The 24,136-nt window shown below is 36.7% G+C and overlaps 1 protein-coding gene across 1 annotated transcript in view; it reads left to right on the forward strand.

Annotated features, from left to right (window-relative positions):
* Nucleotides 4,722-24,136, forward strand: part of LOC109842673 (probable cytochrome P450 313a4) — a 28,258-nt gene continuing 8,843 nt past the window's right edge. The window contains exons 1-4 of the mRNA XM_020411518.1: nucleotides 4,722-5,118; nucleotides 21,526-21,725; nucleotides 22,083-22,727; nucleotides 22,993-23,143. Coding sequence (XP_020267107.1) covers nucleotides 4,821-5,118; nucleotides 21,526-21,725; nucleotides 22,083-22,727; nucleotides 22,993-23,143 — 1,294 coding nt within the window. The 5' untranslated portion in view covers nucleotides 4,722-4,820. The remainder of the gene's footprint in view (nucleotides 5,119-21,525; nucleotides 21,726-22,082; nucleotides 22,728-22,992; nucleotides 23,144-24,136) is intronic.

The raw sequence follows: 24,136 nt of genomic DNA on the forward strand, positions 1-24,136 counted from the left end.
CCCAGATATCTTATTATTTGATTACTTTCTTTCGACAGATAGCGGAAAGCCGGAGTGTTATGAGAAGGCTATGTAAGTTAGTGAATCTCAGTAGTGGGAGCATGTAATGCAAGAAGAGAGAGATTCTCTTCACTCAAATAAGACATGAGAGTTAGCCCAGCTACCTGCACAGAAAAAGTTTTGCATAACAAATGAGTCTATCGGGTCAAACAGGAGAGTGATGGAAGCAAGAGGTATAAGACCAGATTAGCTGTAAAGCGGTTCCAATAGATTATACGGAGATATTTCCCCCATTGTGAAGCTTACAACCATCAGAGTGGTGTTGAGCTTAGTAGTTGTAGAAGATATCTACCTTGAGCAGTTAGATGTGAAGATTGTCTTTCCTTATGGCGACTTGGATGAAGAAATCTACATGAAGCAACATGTTAGCTTCATTGAAGAAAAAAAAAAGAGATAGTGTGTAAGCTCAAGAAGAGCTTGTACGGTTTGAAACGGGCTCCGAGACTGTAGTATAAGAAGTTCGACAACTTCATGCAGAGCAATGACTATGAAAGATGCAATTCAGATCATTATTGCTATTTTAAGAGGTTCGAGTCCAGTTATATCGTGTTATTATTATATATTGATAACATGTTAGTTGCAGGACCGTGTTTAGAGGAGATAAACAACTAGAAGAAGCAGTTGGTGAAGGATTTTGCTATGAAGGATCTGGGTATAGTGAAGCAAATTCTTGGGATGCAAATTAGTAGAGATGAAGCTGAAGGGATGTTGAAGTTAAGTCAAGCTGAATACATCGAGAATGTACTTCAGAGGTTCAACATGCAGAATGTTAAGGTTGTTAGCACGCCCATTGAAAGTCAGTTCAAGTTATTAGAGGAGCAATCACCTAAGACAGATGCAGAGAAGTATCATATGAGCAGAGTGCCATATTCATCAGTCATTGATAGTCTTATGTACGCGATGGTTTGTACGAGGCTGGATATTGCCCATACGGTGGGAGTTGTGAGCAGGTTTGCAAGCAATCTAGGAAAGCAATATTGGGAGGCCGTGAAATGGATATTGTGTTATTTGAGAGGGACTACGGACAAGCCACTATATTTCAGGAGGAAGGATTTGGTACTACGGGGATATGTGGATGCGGATTTCGTCGATGATTATGATACAAGGTGAAGTACTACGGTGTATGTTTATACCTTGGCGTCGACAGCAGTGAGCTGGGTCTCACGTCTGTAGAAGATTATAACATTTTCCACAACTAAGACATAGTATGTCACAATGACTGAAGCCAACAAGGAGATGATTTGGTTGACCGAGTGCCTAGAAGAGTAGGATCTGAAATAGGGGAACAGAGTTCTTTATTGTGATAGTCAGAGCGCTATACACCTTGTTAAGAATTCAGTATATCATGCCAGAATTAAGTACATCGACGTACGATATTATTTCATACGCTTGCTGATTGAGGATGAGAAGTTACAGCTAGAGAAGATTTTGGGGAGTCAAAATCCTGCGGATATGTTGATGAAAGCAGTGATCATCGAGAAATTAAAATTGTGCGCAACTTCAGTTAGCCTTCACACGTAGGAATCGAAGGCGGAGCCATACTAGGAGGATCGGCGGGATCGTCGAGATGATATTGATTAAAGAATGGATTTTTTCAGGTAGGAGAAGATGCTTGCGAAGAAGTCAGAAGTTCGGGAGAGCTCGTTGATGATGGTTGATCTCCAAGTGGGAGATTGTTAGTCTCGAGTGTGTAGACCAAACCTGGAATAAAATCAACGAAGAGAACAGGAAAAATGCAGGTCGGTCGACCGACGGAGGAGGTCGGTCGACCGCAATGACTGCAGGAAACTGAGTAGAAAACTGCTCTCTGGCCGGTCGACCGCGAGGACTATGCCGGTCGACCGAAAAGGTGCACAAGCAGATCCTGTAAAGATGACGCTCTGGTCGGTCGACCGACACACATGGTCCGGTCGACTGGATACGGTTTTTTCCAGATTCCTATTTTATTCAGGATTCTGTTTTGGGCTGGGATCCTATATATACCTAATATGTTTTAGGGTTTGTAGAACACGTGAAAAAGAGGGTTTTGAGAGGATTCTTTTAGAGAGATCTCGGAAAGATAAAAACCTATTTGTGGGCATTGTAATCTTCTTCAATTAATCGAAGAATTGTGTGGTGTGGCTCCCGAGGACGTAGGCACGTTGCCGAACTTCGTTAAATCTGGTGTGTTCTTTCTTGTTTACTTTCCTGTAAGTTTTATCTTTTATCTGTGGTGATTTTTCTACTTTCCTACTCTCAAACACAAGGTCCGGAAGGGCACATATTCCATTTGATTGTTTCGAATCCCCAACAGGTAGTTCACCGAGGAAAGAATTAATACCAAAGAAATTTTGATTAGAAAGGATATGCAGTGTGATATTTTTTTGCTTTTTCTTTATTTATTTATTTTTATTTATTTGCTTTTTGTACACTACTGTGATACTTCGTGCTAGTTCTTAGTGAATCTCCATCACGGTGGTTGACATGTAAATGAGCATTGATTCTATTGAAGAGTATGAATTAAAGCAAGTAGGATCTCCTGATATAAACATGCAATGAAAATTTTGTGCTGCTTAACCATTACCTCTCTAGCTGATCAAAGAACATGCTGGATTTAGCCATTCTCGACATGTCATCAACAGGCAACTTGTTTATGAAAGGGTACATGTCTCAGCTTTATTACATTCTCGATTCTTTTCAGACAGTTGATGTGATTTGTGATTCATATGAAACCTTGTTGTTCTCCTATTGCTGTGAGATGCATGAATAAAATCCCGCGGGTGGAAATTGATTCCATGATATGCTACGAGAATAGTGACAGGCGAACTTAGTTTTAATTCGGGAAATCTCAACAAATACGTACAAGTTTTTCATTCTTTTTCTTTGGAGAGAGTTAAAATATATAGAATAACTCATTTGGCTGGCAAGTGTGTTGGATTGGCAACAAGGAGCAAGTGTGCAGAGCCCAATAATATGCTCTAGCCAGGATCATGGAAGTGACAAATGTTACCATAGGGTATCAATTGAGGTCGTTGTCTTTGATGACACGAGCCATGATGCAAAAAGGAAGCTATCCTTATGCTCATAATGTTGCATTCCATGCAAAGACAAAAGTGTTGCATTCATCGATTATAGGGATAAGTTGTCTCCCTGTGGGGTAATGTGATCCTGAAAAGAAACTATGAACCAAGTGGCAACAGATTTGTATTGATCAGGCAAAATTAGTCTCAGTTAAAATAAAATAAAAAACAAAACAAACCCGGTTTGGATTCCAAAAGAATCAGTCCAGTTGTTTAATTACTTGCAATTATTTGTTAGTTTGGTGCATGATTGATACCACTGAAAAGTTGCACGCATTATAGAAAGTCTGGAAATTCTTAAACTTGATCATGTGAGCTTAAGTTGATCCTTGGTGGTACTACTCCTTTGTCCAACTTTATAATTTGGTTGGCAAGTGTGTTGGATTAGCAATAAGAAGCAAGGTATTAACTAAATTAACAAAGTGGGGGAGCCGAATAATACTATTTGTACAGGATCATGGAAGGGACAAATAATGCTACGATTATTGATCGAGCTTCATTGATGTCGATGACTTGATGCAAAAGGGATACCGTGCTTGGATCCCTTGTACTTAATTCCAAAGTAGAAAGTATTGCACTGTATTGACCTTTGATTTTTTTTCCGTTGGTATACACGCTCACAGTCTCGTTCCAGTCATTTCTAATTTAAGATCTTCATGAGATCAAGCGCGCACACAATCCTAATGCCCTTCCCTATACGGGGTTCTGTACCTGAGATCGAGGAGATCGAGGTGCGAGAATTAGAACTAGACTAACTTGAGGGTCTGTCTTTTACTGCGAGCACGACATCGATCCCTTCCGAGTCGAGTAGTGCGTAGGAACCGAGCATATATAGGCTAGAATCACGCTCGCATTAAGCACTGATCCACTAGGGCTACTAGCTAGGCCATCACACGCTTCCGCTACGGCGACGAGTATTTACTGACTTAAGGACCGACTGATTCAGAGAGCTCAGACCGACGGTGAGGTGGTTCCGTTGCTTCGAAGGACGGAAGCGGTTCTTCGAGGTTGTCTCACCGTGTGTAGGCTTGATCTGAACAGGCAAGAGAGGGGCCGGATGTGATCCTGAAACATAGATTTGACAAAATATGCAGTACTACTTTTAAGTGGGTTAGAAATATGTCATCACAAAGAATCAGACCATTTCGATAATTATTGATCGGTTTGCATGGTGATTGACGCTAGTGAAATAAGCTGTGTCTTTATAGACTGTCTCAACAAGTCTACACTTCAAATATTCTCCACGGAAATCTAACAAATGTCAACTGATCGACGCCTACGAGCGATTATCTCTCATGCGATGAAAACAATGGCGCCGCGGTAAAACGCCATGGGGGTTCCCCGGACAAATTCCAAAAGGGTTTTCTAAGAAACACAAACTTGAAGGGGGCTTTGTGAAATTTACCGTCCTAAGTTCAAACAGTCAAACAAGGACACGCTCCAATCAATTTCAATCAGGGCGCCCGTGTATCGCGTAACCGACACCACATGTTTTTCATTAACGCCGAACATCCCACCAATAATTAAACTCATCTCTACGGATAAAGATCACGACACCCACACCCACCCTTACCGTGGGCCCCACAACTTCCTGTTCAGGTACGGTACCGGTCCCTCATCCATCTTCTAATTTCTGGATAAATATCCCGCCGCCTCGACGAGGGCTTCACCGCCAAAGGTAGGTCGATCGATGCGAAAGCAATGGAAGCTTGCGATATCAGGGCTCCGTACACTCTCGTAGGGTTTCTCCTCGCCGGAGACAAGACGATCTCGTCCTCGTCCGGCGCCTGCTTCTCGTTGAGGGACTATTTCTCGAGGGCGATCAACTTTTTCCTGTGGATCTCTCTCGTTTCGATCTCGTTTCTTTTGTCGCGGAAGCTCGCGAGGCTGCTGAGGCTGTGGACTATAGGGAGCAGGATCCCGGGCCCACCTTCGCCGTCCTTTTTTTCCGGTCACGCTAAGCTCCTCGGAGCTCGCGGATGTGGTCGTGATCTCACTGGTAAGATCCAAATCGTCTTTTCCCCGCGTTTTCTTTCAAGATGTCGTTGAAGGAGTTGTATCTGAATTTGATCGGGCCTTAGGAGAGCGATTTTGTTTTTAAATGAGCTGTTATGTGAAGGAACCAACTGATAGTTAAGTTAGGTGAGCCTGATTTGTAATTCGAGATTGTTTACGAATGAGGTTACTGGAATTGATGAGCCCATTGTTGGGGGATCCTTCACAGGATGATTATGGAATGTTAAATATCGTTCACAGAATCATTTGTGAGAATTTAATCGAGAGAATCTGGGATTGATGGCAGCTAAATCATTTCGAGGGAGTCATTCATCCCTCTTAAGAAGATACAATGGTTCTAATTGTTCATTTATCTCTCAGTTGTCAAGGTGTTATAAAAAAATTGTGGGTTATAGCTCGTGAAAATTGTTAAATTTGAATTATATACACTTAATGGCCGTTAGGCTGAAAAGAACAAAATTGAATAAAACTTGCTTATTATATTTGAAATGAACAAAAATCACGAATTTTGAATTATTAATAGTTAATTGTTTATTTATCTCTCAAAAAAATTGTGATTAGCCTGAAATTGCGGGATACGACTCATAAAAATTGTGAATTTTAAAGTACACATATTTAATTGTCATTGGAATAAAACAAATGCATATGGACAAAGATTATGAATTTTGAAGTACACATACTTAATTGATATTTGGTCAAAATGAATGCCAATAGACAAAAATCATTCGTGTAAGCCCACAAAAATGAGAAATTTGAAATACGCCTACTTAATTCCCACTGGGGTGAAACAAATAAAAATGGATAAAAATCATGAGCAAAACACATAAAAATCTCAAATCAAAGTAGTCGTGTGGAATTTGCATTGGGTTGAAATTATCAATAGTTAATTGTTTATTTATCTCTCAAAAAAATTGTGATTAGCCTGAAAAAGAACTGAAATTGCGGGATACGACTCATAAAATTGTGAAATTTAAAGTACACATATTTAATTGTCATTGGAATGAAACAAATGCATATGGACAAAGATTATGAATTTTGAAGTACACATACTTAATTGATATTTGGTCAAAATGAATGCCAATCTATGTTACCCGAATACTTCTATAATGAAGTCGTACCTGTACCGGACACGTACCCGATACTTTCCCATGCCTAAACTTTATGGACACTTCTTGAATATATACATGCGTTTATTACAACATGTACTCAATTATACGATATATGTGTTAATTTAAGATACTTGTCAAAGACTTTCTGGGCGTAGAGCTTACGATTCATATCCGTCTTTTAAAACTAATGAGATACGGGTCGGATCCGTTTCAGTCCATACCTAAGTTTAAAACTATATAGTTAATGGGTCGTTTAGATGTCTAGTAAAAAATGAGTAGTTTACAATTCACGATAATCAATATGATAAAAGAAACTCAAAAATATGATCGGAATTTTAATTCTAATGACACATGATGGGGAAAAAATTATCTTATGTACAGTATTAATTGAATATATATATGTAGTCGTGTCCCCGTACCCTACATTTTATAGTTTTACCGTGTCCCGTACCCGTACCCACACTCGTACCAGTATTCGTGCTCGTTTCCATGCAACTTAGATGCCAATAGACAAAAATTATTCGTGTAAGCCCACAAAAATGAGAAATTTGAAATACGCCTACTTAATTCCCACTGGGGTGAAACAAATAAAAATGGATAAAAATCATGAGCAAAACACATAAAAATCTCAAATCAAAGTAGTCGTGTGGAATTTGCATTGGGTTGAAATTATCAATAGTTAATTGTTTATTTATCTCTCAAAAAAATTGTGATTAGCCTGAAAAAGAACTGAAATTGCGGGATACGACTCATAAAATTGTGAAATTTAAAGTACACATATTTAATTGTCATTGGAATGAAACAAATGCATATGGACAAAGATTATGAATTTTGAAGTACACATACTTAATTGATATTTGGTCAAAATGAATGCCAATCTATGTTACCCGAATACTTCTATAATGAAGTCGTACCTGTACCGGACACGTACCCGATACTTTCCCATGCCTAAACTTTATGGACACTTCTTGAATATATACATGCGTTTATTACAACATGTACTCAATTATACGATATATGTGTTAATTTAAGATACTTGTCAAAGACTTTCTGGGCGTAGAGCTTACGATTCATATCCGTCTTTTAAAACTAATGAGATACGGGTCGGATCCGTTTCAGTCCATACCTAAGTTTAAAACTATATAGTTAATGGGTCGTTTAGATGTCTAGTAAAAAATGAGTAGTTTACAATTCACGATAATCAATATGATAAAAGAAACTCAAAAATATGATCGGAATTATTCACGATAATCAATATGATAAAAGAAACTCAAAAATATGATCGGAATTTTAATTCTAATGACACATGATGGGGAAAAAATTATCTTATGTACAGTATTAATTGAATATATATATGTAGTCGTGTCCCCGTACCCTACATTTTATAGTTTTACCGTGTCCCGTACCCGTACCCACACTCGTACCAGTATTCGTGCTCGTTTCCATGCAACTTAGATGCCAATAGACAAAAATTATTCGTGTAAGCCCACAAAAATGAGAAATTTGAAATAAGCCTACTTAATTCTGACTGGGTTGAAACAAATAAAAATGGATAAAAATCATGAGCAAAGCACATAAAAATCGCAAATCAAAGTAGTCGTATGGAATTTACATTGGGTTGAAACTATAAAGAATGACAAAACTTTTGGGTTATATCATGAAAATTATGAATTTTGAAGTTTGCGTACATAATTGTTATTGAATCAAAACAATCGAAAATGAACAACTATTGTAAGGTATAGCCCATTAAAAATAAAAAGTTTGGAGTATGTATACTTAATTGTTGTAGAGTTGAAAGAAACAAAAATGGACAAAGTTTGCGGGTGACTATTGTGAATTTGAATTACGTTATATATATTTGATGTCATAGGACCGAAACAAATAAAAATGGACAAAACTGTGACCTATCACCAATGAAATCACATATTTTGAATGAGGAGGTTAGGTTAGCCGAAAGATGGTTATCGGTTCAAGGACGCAAGGTGACCTTGCTTTTTTAGGGTAAGAAGGGGTAGAGGAAATGCCTCGAGCCAATGTCCGAGTACCAGGCGCGTACAATAGAAATATAGAATATGCATATTTTTTCAATTCTTATTAATTAAGTATTTTTTCATTTTATTTCCTTAATTACTTAATTAGAAAAGAACACATACATATATTAATATTAAATTATATTAAAAATAAAAAATTATATAAAAAATGAAACACACACATGTTATAACATATATAACATAACTCATTTACTTGTTCAAGAGACAAGCTTTATTTGAGATACAATTGATATGTTATAACATATATAACATAACTCATTTACTTGTTCAAGAGACAAGCTTTATTTGAGATACAATTGATCTGAATTCAAATTCATAGGATCACTCATTTACTTGTTCAAGAGACAAGCTTTATTTGAGATACAATTGATCTGAATTCAAATTCATAGGATCTTAACAAAAGATTCCCTTTTTCTGTGGAAAAGACTCGTATCCATAATGATGATCTTACATATGGACAAACTTAACTAACATTAGGTTAAAAATAGCAAAAATGAACATTATAGCCCATGAAAATACACAAACTTAACTACCATTAGGTCAAACATAGCAAAAATGAACATTATAGCCCATGAAAATTATGAAATTTTGAAATACACGAACTTAACTACCATTAGGTCAAACTTATATTTTGAAATACACAAACTTAACTACCATAAGGTCAAACATAGCAAAAATGAACATTATAGTCCATGAAAATTGCAAAATTTTAAAATACACAAACTTAACTACCATTAGGTCAAACATAGCAAAAATGAACATTATAGCCTGTTACGCCCCGGGCCCATGGGCCTGTTGGCGCGTACAAGCCGTGAGAACCATAAAGAGTAACTTGATGTTGGATTAAATCCATCGCCAAAATGCTAGCACTAGTTGTTCTTAGGTCTTGGGTTGTTTCTATTTAAACCACTAATAATTCTTCACACTAGTTCATGTAGGACTAAAGTGAGGGTGTCACAATCATCCCACCTTACAAAGACGACGTCCTCGTCGTCACGGCATGACAATTAACACATCCCAGTGTCACTTGCTAGGCGATATGGATTCTAGAGAGGACTCCCAGCGCATCATGCGGTGTAGCACTTAGTTCCGTATAGCACTTAGCTCCACACTTCCGGTTGACAACTGCTCTGGTATCATTTTGTTACGCCCCGAGCCCACAAGCCCGTTGGCGCATACAAGCCATGAGACCCCATAAAGAGTAACTCGATGTTGGCTTAAATTCACCGTCAAAATGCTAACATTAGTTGTTCTTAGGTCTTGGATTTTTCTCTATTTAAACCACTAACAATTCGTCACACTAGTCCATGTGGGACTAAAGTGAGGGTGTCACATAGTCCATGAAAATTACAGAATTTAAAGTATGCATACTTAATTGACATGAGGTGGAAAATAAAAAAGGACAAAAATTATGAGTTAACACATGAAAATCGCAAAATTTTAAGTACACATACTTAATAACCATTGATCAGAACAAACAAAAATGCACAATAATCATGGATAGCCTATAAAAATCGCAAATTCTGAGGTACATGTAGTTAATTGCTATATTGCATCAAAATGGAAAAAGTTATGAGTTTTATAGTCCATGCTAATTTTGAAGTAAACATAATTCAATTGTTCGAAATGGACAAATATCATGAGCAATAGGCCATGAAAATCTAGAGTACGCATACAGCATACTTGATTGTCAATTGAACGAAACAAACAAAAATGGATAAAAATCGTGTGCATTGGCCTATGAAAATCGTGAATTTTTAAATGTACACATTTATTTGTCATTCAATCAAAATGATTGTAAATGGGAAAAAAGTGTCAATAACTTATGAATTTGAGGTTTGCATATTCAATTCTCATTGGGTGAAATGAATGGAAGTGGACAAACATTAGGAGTTATAACCGATGAAAACCATGAAGTATGCATACTTAATTGTCACTGGGTTCAAGCAAACGAAAAATGGAGATAAATTATTCATAAATTCGCGGATTTTGAAATGCTTACTTAAATGTCATTCGTCAAAACTAACAAAGATAAGCAAAACAAGGGAGTTACGACTCACGTAAATTGTGAATTTGAAAGTACACATACTTAATTATCATAGGATTGAAATGAACAAAAATGAAATTTTTTTGTAGGTTATATAGTCCATGAAAATCTTAAATATTTAAGTTACCCCTGCTTAATTGCCACTAGGTCAAAATAAGTGCATTTGGACAATATTTGTAGTTTAAAGCCGATAAAAATCGTGAATGTTGAAGTACACATACTTAATTTCTATGTGGTCAAAATGAACAAAAATGGTGTTATAATCCATTAAAATCGTGAATTTCAAAAAATACATACTCAATTACCATTGGGTCGGAATGAATGAAAATAGAAAAAATCATTGGTTACAACAAAACAAATCGTGAATTTTTGAGGTATACATACTTAATTGTCATTAGGTCGAAAAGGACGTAAATGGAAAAAAGCGGGCTTATAGTCAAGGAAAATCGTAAAATTTGAAGTAACCATATGTAATTGCCATTAGGTCGAAGTAGATGAAAATTGACAAACATCCTGGGTCTACCAAGGGAATCATGCATTTTGAAATATGCGCACTCAATTGTCATTGGATTGAAAACAATGAAGATAGTGCCAAAAAATGGGTTATGAACCACCAAAATTGTAAATTTTATAGTAGGCAATGATCATTGGTTGAAACAAATAAAAATGGACAAAAAATAGGTTATGGCTTACGAAGATTGCGAATTTTAAAATTAGACATACTTAATTGCCACTTGATTGAAAAAAACGAACGTCATGGCTTATAATCAATGAAAATCAAGAATTTTGAAATATGCATACTTAATTGTTATTGTGTCGAAATGAATGAACTAGACAATCATGGGAGCCCATGAAAATCGCAAATTGAGAGGTACGGATATTAAATTGCTATTGGATCAAAAAGAACAAAAATGGGCAAAGATCGTGGATTGCCCATGAAAATCATGATATTTGAACTACATATACTTATTGTCATTGGGCGAAATAAATTGTATGTTATAACCTATGAAAATGGACAAAAATCTTTTATCGCACATAAAAATGGACAAAAATTGTATGTTACAACCCATGGAAGTAGACAAAAATCTTTGATCGCACATGAAGAATGGACAAAATTGTGTATTACTACACGCCATGAAAATCTTAAATTTTAAACTATACATACTTAATCACCATTGGGTCAAAATAACCAAAATAGACAAATATTGAAGTTAATATTCCATGAAAATTTAGTAACTTTTTTGAAATATGCCTACTTAATTGTCATTGGGTCGAAATTTTCATCAAAATGAACAAAAATAGTGGGTGTCTATGAAAATGCGAAACTTAAACTATGCATTTTTAATTGTTATTGTCGAGATGAACAAAAAAGGCACAAAATAAGTGTTATAGCTCATAAAAATTGTAAAATTTGAAGTATGCATGCTTAATTACCTCAAGGTCCAAACGAACTAAAATGAGAAAAATATAGATTATATGCCTATGAAGCTCGCAAAGTTTGAAGTATGCATATTGCATACCTGATTTCATTGGGTCACAAACAAAAATGGACGAAAATAGTAAGTTAATTAGCCCATGAAAATTTCAAATTTTAAAGTACACATACTTAGTTGTCATTGCATCGAAATGGGTAACAATGAATGGAAATTGCGGTTTATAGCCCATAAAGATCATGGACTTTTGATAGGCAAAATCCGCAAGCGCACGGACTCGTTGTAGCTATCAAGGTCGATCCCACAAGGACTAGGGGTTATCTACTGAGTTTCACGTTTTCAACTAGCTAAATCTAATGAGTGAATTAGAAGAGATGAAAATTAAAAGAAATAAAATAATAACTAATCAGGTGGAATTCAATATAATGAAGGACTAGGATTGGGTTATTACCATAACTTAGGTGTTCAATGATAAATTATTTCAATTCTTGGTGTTGGTTTAATCTAGAAAGGATGAATTAGCCCAAATTAATTTAAAGCCTCTTTCAATGTCTAAAGATCGTGCCTAATCAATCCTAATTAACCTACTTTCGTGGAATCAAGATTAAATTAAACCCATTAAGCTTTATGCTAATCCTAATCAAAGCCCCAAGGAATCTAGCCTACTTTCGTGGTTCGAGTTTCCTGCTTAATTTTTAGGGATCCGGTATTAATTTTTATCTTTCAGTCCTTTAATTAATTATCTATGATTGCTAATCCGGTGATCAAGCGAATCAACAAGATTAAAACACAAGAAATTAAGTTTAAAGATCTAAACTTCCACCAAGAACATATATTAATTCATCATCAATCACCAAAAAGTTGGGTTCTTTCCCAACCCTAGACAAGAAATCTACTCCCACATGATTGGAATAAGAGAATACATCAAATAATTATGCAAATCAATCATAAGAAGAAATTAATCAAAGAGAGGAAAGAGTTAACCCGTCTTTCAATTGAAATCTTCAAAGTAAAAATTTGCAATCCAATCTTCTACAAGAGATTAATGTCTTCCTTCAATACTTGAACCCTAGAGTAGTTGCTAATTGATGGCTAAAAGAAGAAAACAAAAGATATCCCAAAATCCTAAGTCAAAACATCTATTTATATGTTCCCAAAAATCTGGAAAATAACTAATTCCCGCGTCACAGGTGTGGTCTGCACCACACCAGGGTATGGTAGGTGCTGTTTTGCTGATTTTGTGTTTGTTTCTTCAGTTTTTGGTATTTTGACTATAACTTTTGCGTCCGACCTCGGAATGAGGTGATTCAAATTGCGTTGGAAATCTGTTGAAGAGATCTACAATTTTCATCTTTTGAGTTTTTCTTGATTCGAACTGCATCATGGTCGAAATTTCAGTTCTTCATACTCGTGCATCCATTTTCTTCACGAACCATGCCTTCGAAATCTTGTTGTTGCTTCAAACTCTTGTATAACTTCCAATGATCATCAAATCTTTCAATCTTGAGCCAATACCTACATATAAGAACACAAACCACAGCAGTATCCTCGATCTAAACACGAAATATGCATTAAACACTCGTAAATCATGCTTGAAACACACTAAGATAATGCATAATTTACGTGTTTATCAACTCCCCCAAGCTTAGATTTTTGCTTGTCCTCAAGCAAATAAACAATAAAAATTAGGAGGAGTGAAAGCCAAATAGAGTAGGGATCATCCCCTCATCAATCCTTTAACCAATATCAAACATATCACAAAACAAATATTTTTCATCGAGACTTAACAAATTAATTTTTAAAACTCTCAACAAAATCACATTTCAAAATTTATTTACGATCATAAGCGTCACAAGTCAAGGATATCCATCCTATCCAATTCTCAAGTCAAAGTAGGAAAAAGTAATTCATGTAACTAGCTTCAATCCAAAAGCACTAAATTAAGACCTTCAGGTAGTTAAACCGGTAGACCTCACTTTAGGGTATGTGGACTCTCAATCTCTCATGTGTTTAAGGATGGGATTGTATCGCTCAAAATTCTTCCGAATGGATATATTCAATCCATAAGCTTGCATTTCATCTCAATTCTCCACCACTTCAAAAACTAATGCATGCAACAAAATCATGAGGTCTTTTATTTGGCTCCACCACTTCAAAAACTAATGCATGCAACAAAATCATGAGGTCTTTTATTTGGTTGTAATGGGGCTAGAGTCAAAAGGGTAGGATAGATATTTGGGATTGGTTGAAAAACTATCACTAGTGGAGCTATGATTACAAAAGATTATATCTCAAAGTAAGATCAATGACATCCACACAAACTCCATCATTTATTAAAGAACTTCTAGGTATGCCATAATAAATTCTTTCGACACCCGCAATTACATACACCATAAAGATGACACTTTATTCTTCTTCTTTTTTCGAATTAGTTTTTTTTCTCTTTTTTTTTGAAAGAATTATGAAAAGGATGCAAACGCCTACTTTCACGCCCCCAAGCTTACACCACATTACTCACATAACCCATTGTATCATAAAATATGCTCCACTAGCTTAGGCAATGGGTAAGGAATAAAATCGAATTTTGAAGATTACATATGTGGGTTTAATCAATAAAAATTAGGCTCATAGACTCAAGGGGGCTAATCAAGGGGAACAATAGTGCATGGTAGGCTATTTGGCAAATGTGGACTATAAACAAAAATGTGCCTCAATCACCTTTTATGCATACAAAAGTTATATGTGGCCTTGAAGAGATTCAATGCAAGTTCTAGTATCCTACACCATTGAAGAATATCACACATGCAAAGAAAATAATGATTGGATATGTAATGCATCCAATTTCAGGCTCAAAATCTCATGGGTTTTATTTGTCTACCAAATTTAATTCCCCTCTTGTCTCAATAGAGTAATGGTTATGACGCTAGCCACATAAATGCTAAATCCTATAAGACAAGAGAACATTCAAGTCCGGTTCTCCCATATTGTTAACTTGCAATCAAAAGCATTTTAGAATCAATTGAAAGATGGTATAAGAAGTTGTCAAGTCCCAATTAATGAGCATCTATCTAGTTCAATGATCGATAAAGGTTAACGATTCATGTCATCATCAGGAGATCATTTCCCTATTTTGTTTTTTTTTTGTGTTTTTTTTGAAAGGAGAAACAAAGCAAAAGAAAAACTAAAATAAAAGAAAAAAAATAGCCAATTATAGACAAGCAACCAATAAATGAACAACCCACACCCTCAAGCTTAAGATCTACATTGTCCCCAATGTAGTATGATAGAAATGAGTGTAAGGGTGCAGGAAACATACCAGTTCACTATTCAGAAGGAGGCGGAGTGGTGGCATCCTGGCGGCGCTGCCACTCATGAAAAGACTGCATCATATGGTGGATAGAATCCAGGAGTTGTCCCTGACGTTGTTGCTCTTGCTCGATGGCACCTACACGGTTAGTAAGAGAGGCAAGAGAAATATGGATAGCTGATAATTCCGCTGACCAATCGGGGTGATGGAAAGAGTTAGTTCTCCTGGTAGGCTCAGCCTGAATAGGGATCGGGGATACCGTGTCAGCATCCTCAGCTGGTACAATCTCATGACCATCACAATTCAAAAAATTAGATGTGAGGTAGGACCAATTGGCGTGAACATGGATGGTCGTGCGATCAGGATCAGGGAGTGGGAAAAGATAATTATCCTGAAAACATAACCATAACCTATTGCCCTTATTACTAATCAATTTCATAGGTAAACAAGCATCGAGGTTAATGGACGCACTAGGGCTTAATGGATGAAGTCCATCTACAAATTCTCCTAAACCCATCCCGTAAGCTAAAGTGGTAATCAAGCCACCTAACACAATTCTTCCACTTGTTGCTCTCGCTGCACGACACATATGATGAATCATAAAAGCTCCTGTGTCAACCTTATATCCCTCAACCATGGCACATAAAAGATAGAGTTCTCTCTGACACATGACTCCATCACTCTCACCTCGACCAAAAATGGTGAAAGCCGTGAACCTCTGTAAATATCTAAAGCATGTGTTATAAACAGCAGAGGCTCGTGACAAAGAGGGATCATAGGTTCTTTGAGTGGTAGAGCGTGCGATAGAAATCCAAAAGGGGATCAAGTTAAAATTTTTAGGAACAATTCTAGCCCCACCCTCCGAAAAACCAAATATCTGATTTAATTGTGCTAATGTAAGTGTGTGAGACTGATTAAATAGTCTGAAAGTGATTTTCCCTTCCTTTACGCCCTCACCATTAAATAAAACAGCATCAAGAGAGCTCAAAAATTCGAGAGTAATACGCTCATACGTGGGGTGTTTAGCCTCAATAAAATTTAACCAACCAACCCGTAACCGTCCTAATAGGGATAAGTTCGTTATTTGCATTCTTAACTACGGTCACACCTCCATTTTTAGGAACCACATGAACCGGGCTAACCCATTCACTATTAGAAATAGGATAGATTACCCCAGAATCTAGTAGCTTAAGCACTTCCTTTTTAAGCACTTTCTTTTTAACCACTTCTTTCATGTTAGGATTTAATCTACGTTGGTGTTCTATAGAGAGTTTATGATCATCTTCCAAGAGAATTCTATGCATGCAAATTGATGGATTAATTCCCTTAATGTCGTTCATGGTGTATCCTATGACCTTGCGATGCATCCTAAGTGTTCTAAGCAACTTATCAGTTTCATTTTCATTCAGACATGCATTCACAATCACAGGATAAGTAAAATCAGGGCCAAGAAATTCATACCTTAAAGAGGAAGGGAGGGGTTTTAATTCTACCTTTGGTGCATTATCCTCTTCACAAATAGAACCTTTTGGCTCTAGCATCAATCTTTCAAGCTTTGCATTTCGAAGTGGAGCAGTTGATGTTGATTCTAAAGATTGAGCATACGCGGCTACCTCGGGGTCTTCATCATTTATTGAACCATCACTTACCAAACATTTCTCAAGTGGATCAGCTGAGTTATTGTTTGCAATTTGCTCATGTGTACACTTGTCAATGACGTCGACCCTGTAACAAATTTTATCAGTTAGAGGGAGTTTCATAGTATTACTTAAATCAAATTCTACCGTCTCCCCTCCAATATTTAAAGAGAGCCTTCCATTTTTAACATCAATTATAGCACCTGCAGTAGCAAGGAAGGGTCTTCCTAAAATAATTGGAATGTTAGAATCTTCTTCTATTTCCAAGATAACGAAATCGACCGGGATAAAGAACTTACCGACCTGGATAGGTACATCTTCAAGTATACCTACCGGATATTTTACCGATCGATCCGCCAATTGGAGTGATATCGTGGTTGGCTTCAAATCACCTATGCCAAGCTTCTTATAAATAGACATCGACATCAAACTTACGCTTGCACCTAAATCACACAAAGCACGGTTAATAGAGACATTACCAATAACACAAGGCTAAATCACACAAAGCACGGTTAATAGAGACATTACCAATAACACAAGGAATAGAAAATGAACCTGGATCCTTAAGCTTAGGAGGCAGCTTATTCTGGATGATAGCACTACACTCCTCAGTAAGGACCACAGTCTCGTATTCTTTCAACTTCCTTTTGTTAGATAGGATCTCTTTCAAGAACTTAGCATTAGAAGGCATTTGAGAAATAGCTTCAGTGAACGGGATATTGATGTGCAACTTTTTTAAAATCTTTAAAAATTTTCCGAACTGTTTTTCTAACTTAGCCTTAGCTAACCTTTGGGGAAATGGTAGAGGAGGCTTGTAAGGAGCGGGGCCCACATATTTTTTAACTTTTTCTTCTTGCGTTTAGGTCTCATTATCCACATCTTACATTTTCATTTTTTTCTTCATGATGACCATCCATCCCATCATTTTCCTTCATTTTGGGTCCCTCATATTGTTTTCCACTTCTAAGAGTTATAGCATTCACATGACTCCTGGGATTTGTCTCGGGTTGTCCAGGTAGCATGCCTGAAGGTCTAGAGGAAGAGCTAACATTTTGTGCCAATTGGGTGATTTGTGTCTCTAACATCTTGTTATGCGTAGCTAGGGAATCTATCTTAGAGGCCAATTGTTTTACCACCTTATTCGTGATTTGTTGTTGTTGCTTAAACTCTTCATTCAATTTTGATTGAGTCATCACAAACTTCTCTATCATATTTTTCAAATTTGACTTTTGAGAAGGGAAATTGGATTGAGGAGCACGAAAACCAGGTGGACCAAAATTAGATGCAGGCATGGGATTTCCAGGTGGGTTTCTATAAGAAAAATTAGGATGATTCTTCCACCCCGGATTATAAGTATTGGAGAATGGCTCTCCCTTCTGATTAAAGTTATTAACATAGTTAACTTGCTCATTACCAGAAGTATCAATGGATGGGGGGTTTCCTAATTGATATTGAAGTGCAGAATGACCCACATAGCCACATATCTCACATGAAATTGAAGTAGACGCCACAGAATTAATACTCAAGCCTTCGACTTTCTTAAATAAAGCATCAACTTTAGATGATATATGGTCTAAAGCATTTATTTTATACTTGTCTCCTTTTGATGTCTGAGGAGCACGCTCGTTCGCCCATTGATAGTGATTATGAGCCATGTCTTTAATGAGAGTATGCCTCGTCTATTGTTTTGTTCATCAAAGCTCCTCCTGCAGCAGCATCAACAGTCATCCGTGTGTTGTAAGTGAGCCCATTGTAGAAGGTGTGAACAATTAACCACTTCTCCAGTCCATGGTGAGGGCATTGTAGAAGGTGTGAACAATTAACCACTTCTCCAGTCCATGGTGAGGGCACATCCTCAATCATTCCTTGTAGCATTCCCAAGCTTCATAAAGTGACTCTCATTCCTTCTGTACAAAGCTTGTGATCTGGTTCCTCATCTGTGCTGTTTTACTTGGAGAAAAATACTTTGCAAGAAACGCTCTGGATAATTGATCCCAAGTGGTGATGGACCCAGCTGGCAATGAGTGCAACCAAGCCCTAGCCTTGTCCCTTAGAAAGAACGGAAATAATCTAAGTCGAATAGCATCATTGGTCACTCCATTAAGTTTCAAAGTGTTGCAATACTCTAAGAAAATCGATAGATAGAGGTTCGGGTCTTCAGTAGCACCTCCTCCAAACTGATTCTGTTGAACCATTGAGAGCAGTGATGGTTTCAGCTCAAAGTTATTAGCTTCAACATTGGGCCTTGTAATGCTTGACTGTGTGCCTTGAGCATTTGGGGCTGCAAAATCCTTAAGAAGTTGATTTTGATCTTCCATCGTAGGTTGTTCTGTGTTTCTTTGCTCCCTTATAGACCTTCTTATGTTTGCAAGAGTCACCGATAGTTCAGGATTGTTTTCGTCGTTTACTTTTGTTTGATTCCCTTGCATAAAAGAAAGTGAGAAGCAAAGAGAAATAAAAAAAATCTAGTCTAGCTTAATAACGTAAGCACTCAATATTAACACCGTAGTCCCCGGTAACAGTGCCAAAAACTTGATAGGTAAAATCCGCAAGCGCACGGACTCGTTGTAGCTATCAAGGTCGATCCCACAAGGACTAGGGGAAATCCGCAAGCGCACGGACTCGTTGTAGCTATCAAGGTCGATCCCACAAGGACTAGGGGTTATCTACCGAGTTTCACGTTTTCAACTAGCTAAATCTAATGAGTGAATTAGAAGAGATGAAAATTAAAAGAAATAAAATAATAACTAATCAGGTGGAATTCAATATAATGAATGACTAGGATTGGGTTATCACCACAACTTAGTGTTCAATGATGAATTATTTTAATTCTTGGTGTTGGTTTAATCTAAAAAGGGTGAATTAGCCTAAAGTAATCTAAAGCCTCTTTCAAGGTCTAAAGATCGTGCCTAATCAATCCTAATTAACCTACTTTCGTGGAATCAAGATTAAATTAAACCAATTAAGCTTTATGCTAATCCTAATCAAAGCCCCAAGAAATCTAGCCTACTTTCGTGGTTCGAGTTTCCTGCTTAATTTCTAGGAATCCAGTATTAATTTTTACCTTTCAGTTCTTCAATTAATTACCTATGATTGCTAATCCGGTGATCAAGTGAATCAACAAGATTAAAACACAAGAAATTAAGTTTAAAGATCTAAACTTTCACCAAGAACATATATTAATTCATCATCAATCATCAAAAAGTTGGGTTCTTTCCCAACCCTAGACAAGAAATCTACTCACACATGATTGGAATAAGAGAATACATCAAATAATTATGCAAATCAATCATAAGAAAAAATTAATCAAAGAGAGGAAAGAGTTAACCTGTCTTTCAATTGAAATCTTCAAAGTAAAAACTTGCAATCCAATCTTCTACAAAAGATTAATGTCTTCCTTCAATACTTGAACCCTAGAGTAGTTGCTAATTGATGGCTAAAAGAAGAAAACAAAATATATCCCAAAACCCTAAGTCAAAACATCCATTTATATGTCCCTAAAAATCTGTAAAATAACTAATTCCCGCGCCACAGGTGTGGTCTGCACCACACCAGGGTGTGGTAGGGGCTGTTTTGCTGATTTTGTGCTTGTTTCTTTAGTTTTCGGTATTTTGGCTATAACTTTTGCGTCCGACCTCGGAATGAGGTGATTCAAATTGCGTTGGAAATCTGTTGAAGAGATCTACAACTTTCATCTTTTGAGTTTTTCTTGATTCGAACTGCATCATGGTCGAAATTCCAGTTCTTCATACTCGTGCATCCATTTTCTTCACGAACCATGCCTTCGAAATCTTGTTGTTGCTTTAAACTCTTGTATAACTTCCAACGATCATCAAATCTTTCAATTTTGAGCCAATACCTACATATAAGAACACAAACCACAGGAGTATCCTCGATCTAAACACGAAATATGCATTAAACACTCGTAAATCATGCTTGAAACACACTAAGATAATGCATATTTTACGTGTTTATCAACTTTTGAAGTACACATGCTTAATTGCCGTTGGTTTGTAGCAAATGAAAATGGACAAAAATAGAGGGTAACCGATGAAAATTGTGGAATTTTTAAACACGCATACTTAATTGCAATTGGGCCAAAATGGACAAAGATCGACAAAAAATGGGTTATCATGCACGAAACTTGCAAATTTGAAGTACTCATACTTAGCTACTGTTGGATAAAAATGAATGAAAATAGGAAGAAAAATATGGTTTATAGCCTATGAAACTCGCGAATTTAGAAGTACCCATATTTAATTATCATTGGGTTGATACGATTAAAATTGAATAAATTTGTGGTTTATAGTGCATAAAATCGTGAAAAGTGTGGATATTGAAACGAACAAGCATAGACAAAAATTGTGGGTTAGAGCCCACAAAAGTTGTAAATGTTGAAGATGTCAAACTTAAGTCCCATTTGGTTGAAAAGAACGAAATGGACAAAAATCGTGGTTATAGCCTAGAAAAATCGCAAAATTTGAAGTACGCATAGTCAATTATCATTGGTTCGACGTGAAATCAGTTCTCATAAAGAGTCCATGTTTGCTTTGAACATATATCTTGATGAAGAATATTCTCAAACTGAGCATCGTGAGGAACAATCTTGATTATTGTGTCTAATGATGAATCTCATTCCTTTCCTGAAATTCGAGTATTACAATTTCAATCAATTGCTTATATTGCTAAGTGAACCTGCGCTAATAATTTAATCCAATTTAACTCATCTTCAGGGATATAAAGGATCAATTATCAAAATCCGTACGTGATTTATCTAATTCTGTCCACTTTTTGAACCTTTTGCAGGATACTTATCCAGGTTGCATGAGAATTATGGACCCATTGTAAGACTTTGGCTGGGTCCAACTCAGCTTCTTGTGTCGGTGAAGGATGTTGCAGTTATTAAGGAGATACTCATAAAGGCTAAGGATAAATATCCATTAACAGGGAGAGAATTCCGTTTGGCTTTTGGTAGATCAAATATCTTTGTCTCCTCTTTTGAAAAGGTATATACCATTTCTAGTAATAGGCAGGAATTTTTTCCTCTTCCAAATGAGTCATTGTCCCTTCCTGCAATCTGTCTAATATGAAAGGAACGATGGCTGTTCGTCAAGGGTATTATAATATTTTGTATTCCTTTTTATTCATTTGGTCTTCTATTCCACTGAAATTTCTTCCCTCCCTCCCCTTCCCTCCCTCCCTCCCTCCCTCAGAACTCCTATCAATCTTAATGCATCACAAATTATGCGTTGACTTTTGGTGGTAGTGGTGCATAGTCATGGAAGTTAAATACATCTTTTTGTTCGCATTTGCCTGGAAATTGTTGGCCTCTTTACAATATGTTACATGTACATTACTGATAGGTACAAGAGGGAAGGAATTATTTAACAACATTTATGAATGAAAGGCTACTTGAAAGAGTGAACACAGTTCCTTTGAAGGTTGTCGAGTGCGTCCTAGGAAGAGTCGAATCTGCTATGTCTAAGGGTATTCTTGATTGCAGATCACTCTCTCAACATGTATCATTTTACATCCTTGGAGCCGCACTTTTTGAAGAGGCATTTTTTAATTGGTCTGATGCAACTCTGTATGAAGAGCTTCTTTTAATGATATCTAAAGATGCTTGTTATTGGGCCTCTTATAAAATTCCTCCTTTCTGGAGAAGAAAATATTGGACATACCAGTTTCTGTGCACAAAGTTAAGGTGCTTAACCCAAGATATTATCCAGCAATGTAGATATAATAGTACTATAACCCAAATAAGTCAAAGCAGCTATGAGGAGGTGAAAAGTATTGGAAAGCTGAGTGGGAATGGTGGGGCCACCTTATTTGGTAATTTATTATCTGGTAACAGTTCACTCAATGAAGGGGGAAAGGGGCATCTTGTCTCGACTGGAGAACCTTTTGGAGATATCTTAGGTATGATGTTCCACGGATGTTCGACCATCACTAACTTGCTTTGCAGCATTCTGACTAGGCTTGTATTGCATCCAGAATTGCAATTGAAGGTATGTCTCTTAGTTTTTTTTAGTCTTTTGCATGTGAGAAGTTTTTAATTTGTAATTTATTAGATCATTCACCCGGGTCACATTTAATCATTCTCTCTTTGTATTTCCCTGCTGGATTCTGAAGTGAAGCAGAGGACATGCAGCTCAAAAATAAATAATTTATTTATTCCTCTAATCCTTGTTAGATTGGATACTTCAAATGCAATAGATATGCAGTTGTCTTACTTTTTTGTTTTGCATTTCTTCCCCATCTTTCGTAGCACAGATATTCTCGGAGATCAAAGAAGTGCAACAAAGAACATGCAACCAAGATTCATATGATGTTCAAAAGATGCCTTTATTATTGGCCACTGTATATGAATCAGCTCGTCTTTTACCACCTGGCCGCTTGCTGCAGAGATGCTCACTGAACCATGGTATGTTTTCTGCATGTATATTCTCCCACATTGTCACTTCCTGTGAACAATTCACATGTTATATGTCTAATCTGATGATATTTTAAACATTTTTCTTATTATTGTCTTCCATCAACTTGCACTCAAAAGGGGTGTACAAATGCAGTATTATGAGTTAGCCTTAAGCTATCTATATGCATCAGAAGTTTGTGGTTTTCACAAAGCTTAAAAACTCTACCTAAAAATCACGGGGAAACATAATAGTGAAAATTCCATGTACGTACTTGTGTAGTGCTAATATAAACATATCTTAATATAAGCTCTATATTGATCATGTCTGCAATATCTAAGAGTCAAAAAGACAGCTGGTTTTTGGGCAGTGCTTTCTCCTGGTTAGAAGAATGTGGATTCTCATGTCAATAATATCATGCTTTTGTCCTCTTAGCTTCTTCTGCCATTGTCTGTAACTTAGATTTGTTTTCTTCTTCTTTTTTCTTTTTCTTTTTCCTTTTTTCTTTTTTTTTCTTTTAGTGTTGGGGGTGCTTTTTTTTTTTTGGGGGGGGGGGGGGAGGAGGGGGGCGCGCGGGGGGGGGGGGGGGGATTGTTTGGTGTTATTTTTGTTCCTGAGTTGCCTTTTTTTGTTAAACAGTGTTGTTTTTAATGTACAAAGATACAGTTTTTCTTGTTACTTTCTTTTCTCTACTTTTTTTTTTATAAATGAATAAACTTCATTAGCCAATGAGCTATGTATAGAACAAATCTCAGAAAACTGAGAATACACCTATCTCACAAAAAGAATCTCAACAGGTATATATGTACTTATCTACAGAATGAAACGGAATTTTGGCTTTGAAAACTCTGAACAAAACTTCCGTTTGATCACAGCAACCAAATTGGCAGCATTAGATGAACACTGAGCAAAAGACCTTCAATTCCTCTCACAGCAGAGATGATAAATGCAGGCAGCAACACTTTGTAGAAGGACTCACCTCCGACGACCCTCCGACGACGGCG

Source organism: Asparagus officinalis, chromosome 5 (assembly GCF_001876935.1).
Source record: "Asparagus officinalis chromosome 5, Aspof.V1, whole genome shotgun sequence".
Taxonomy (NCBI): domain Eukaryota; kingdom Viridiplantae; phylum Streptophyta; class Magnoliopsida; order Asparagales; family Asparagaceae; genus Asparagus; species Asparagus officinalis.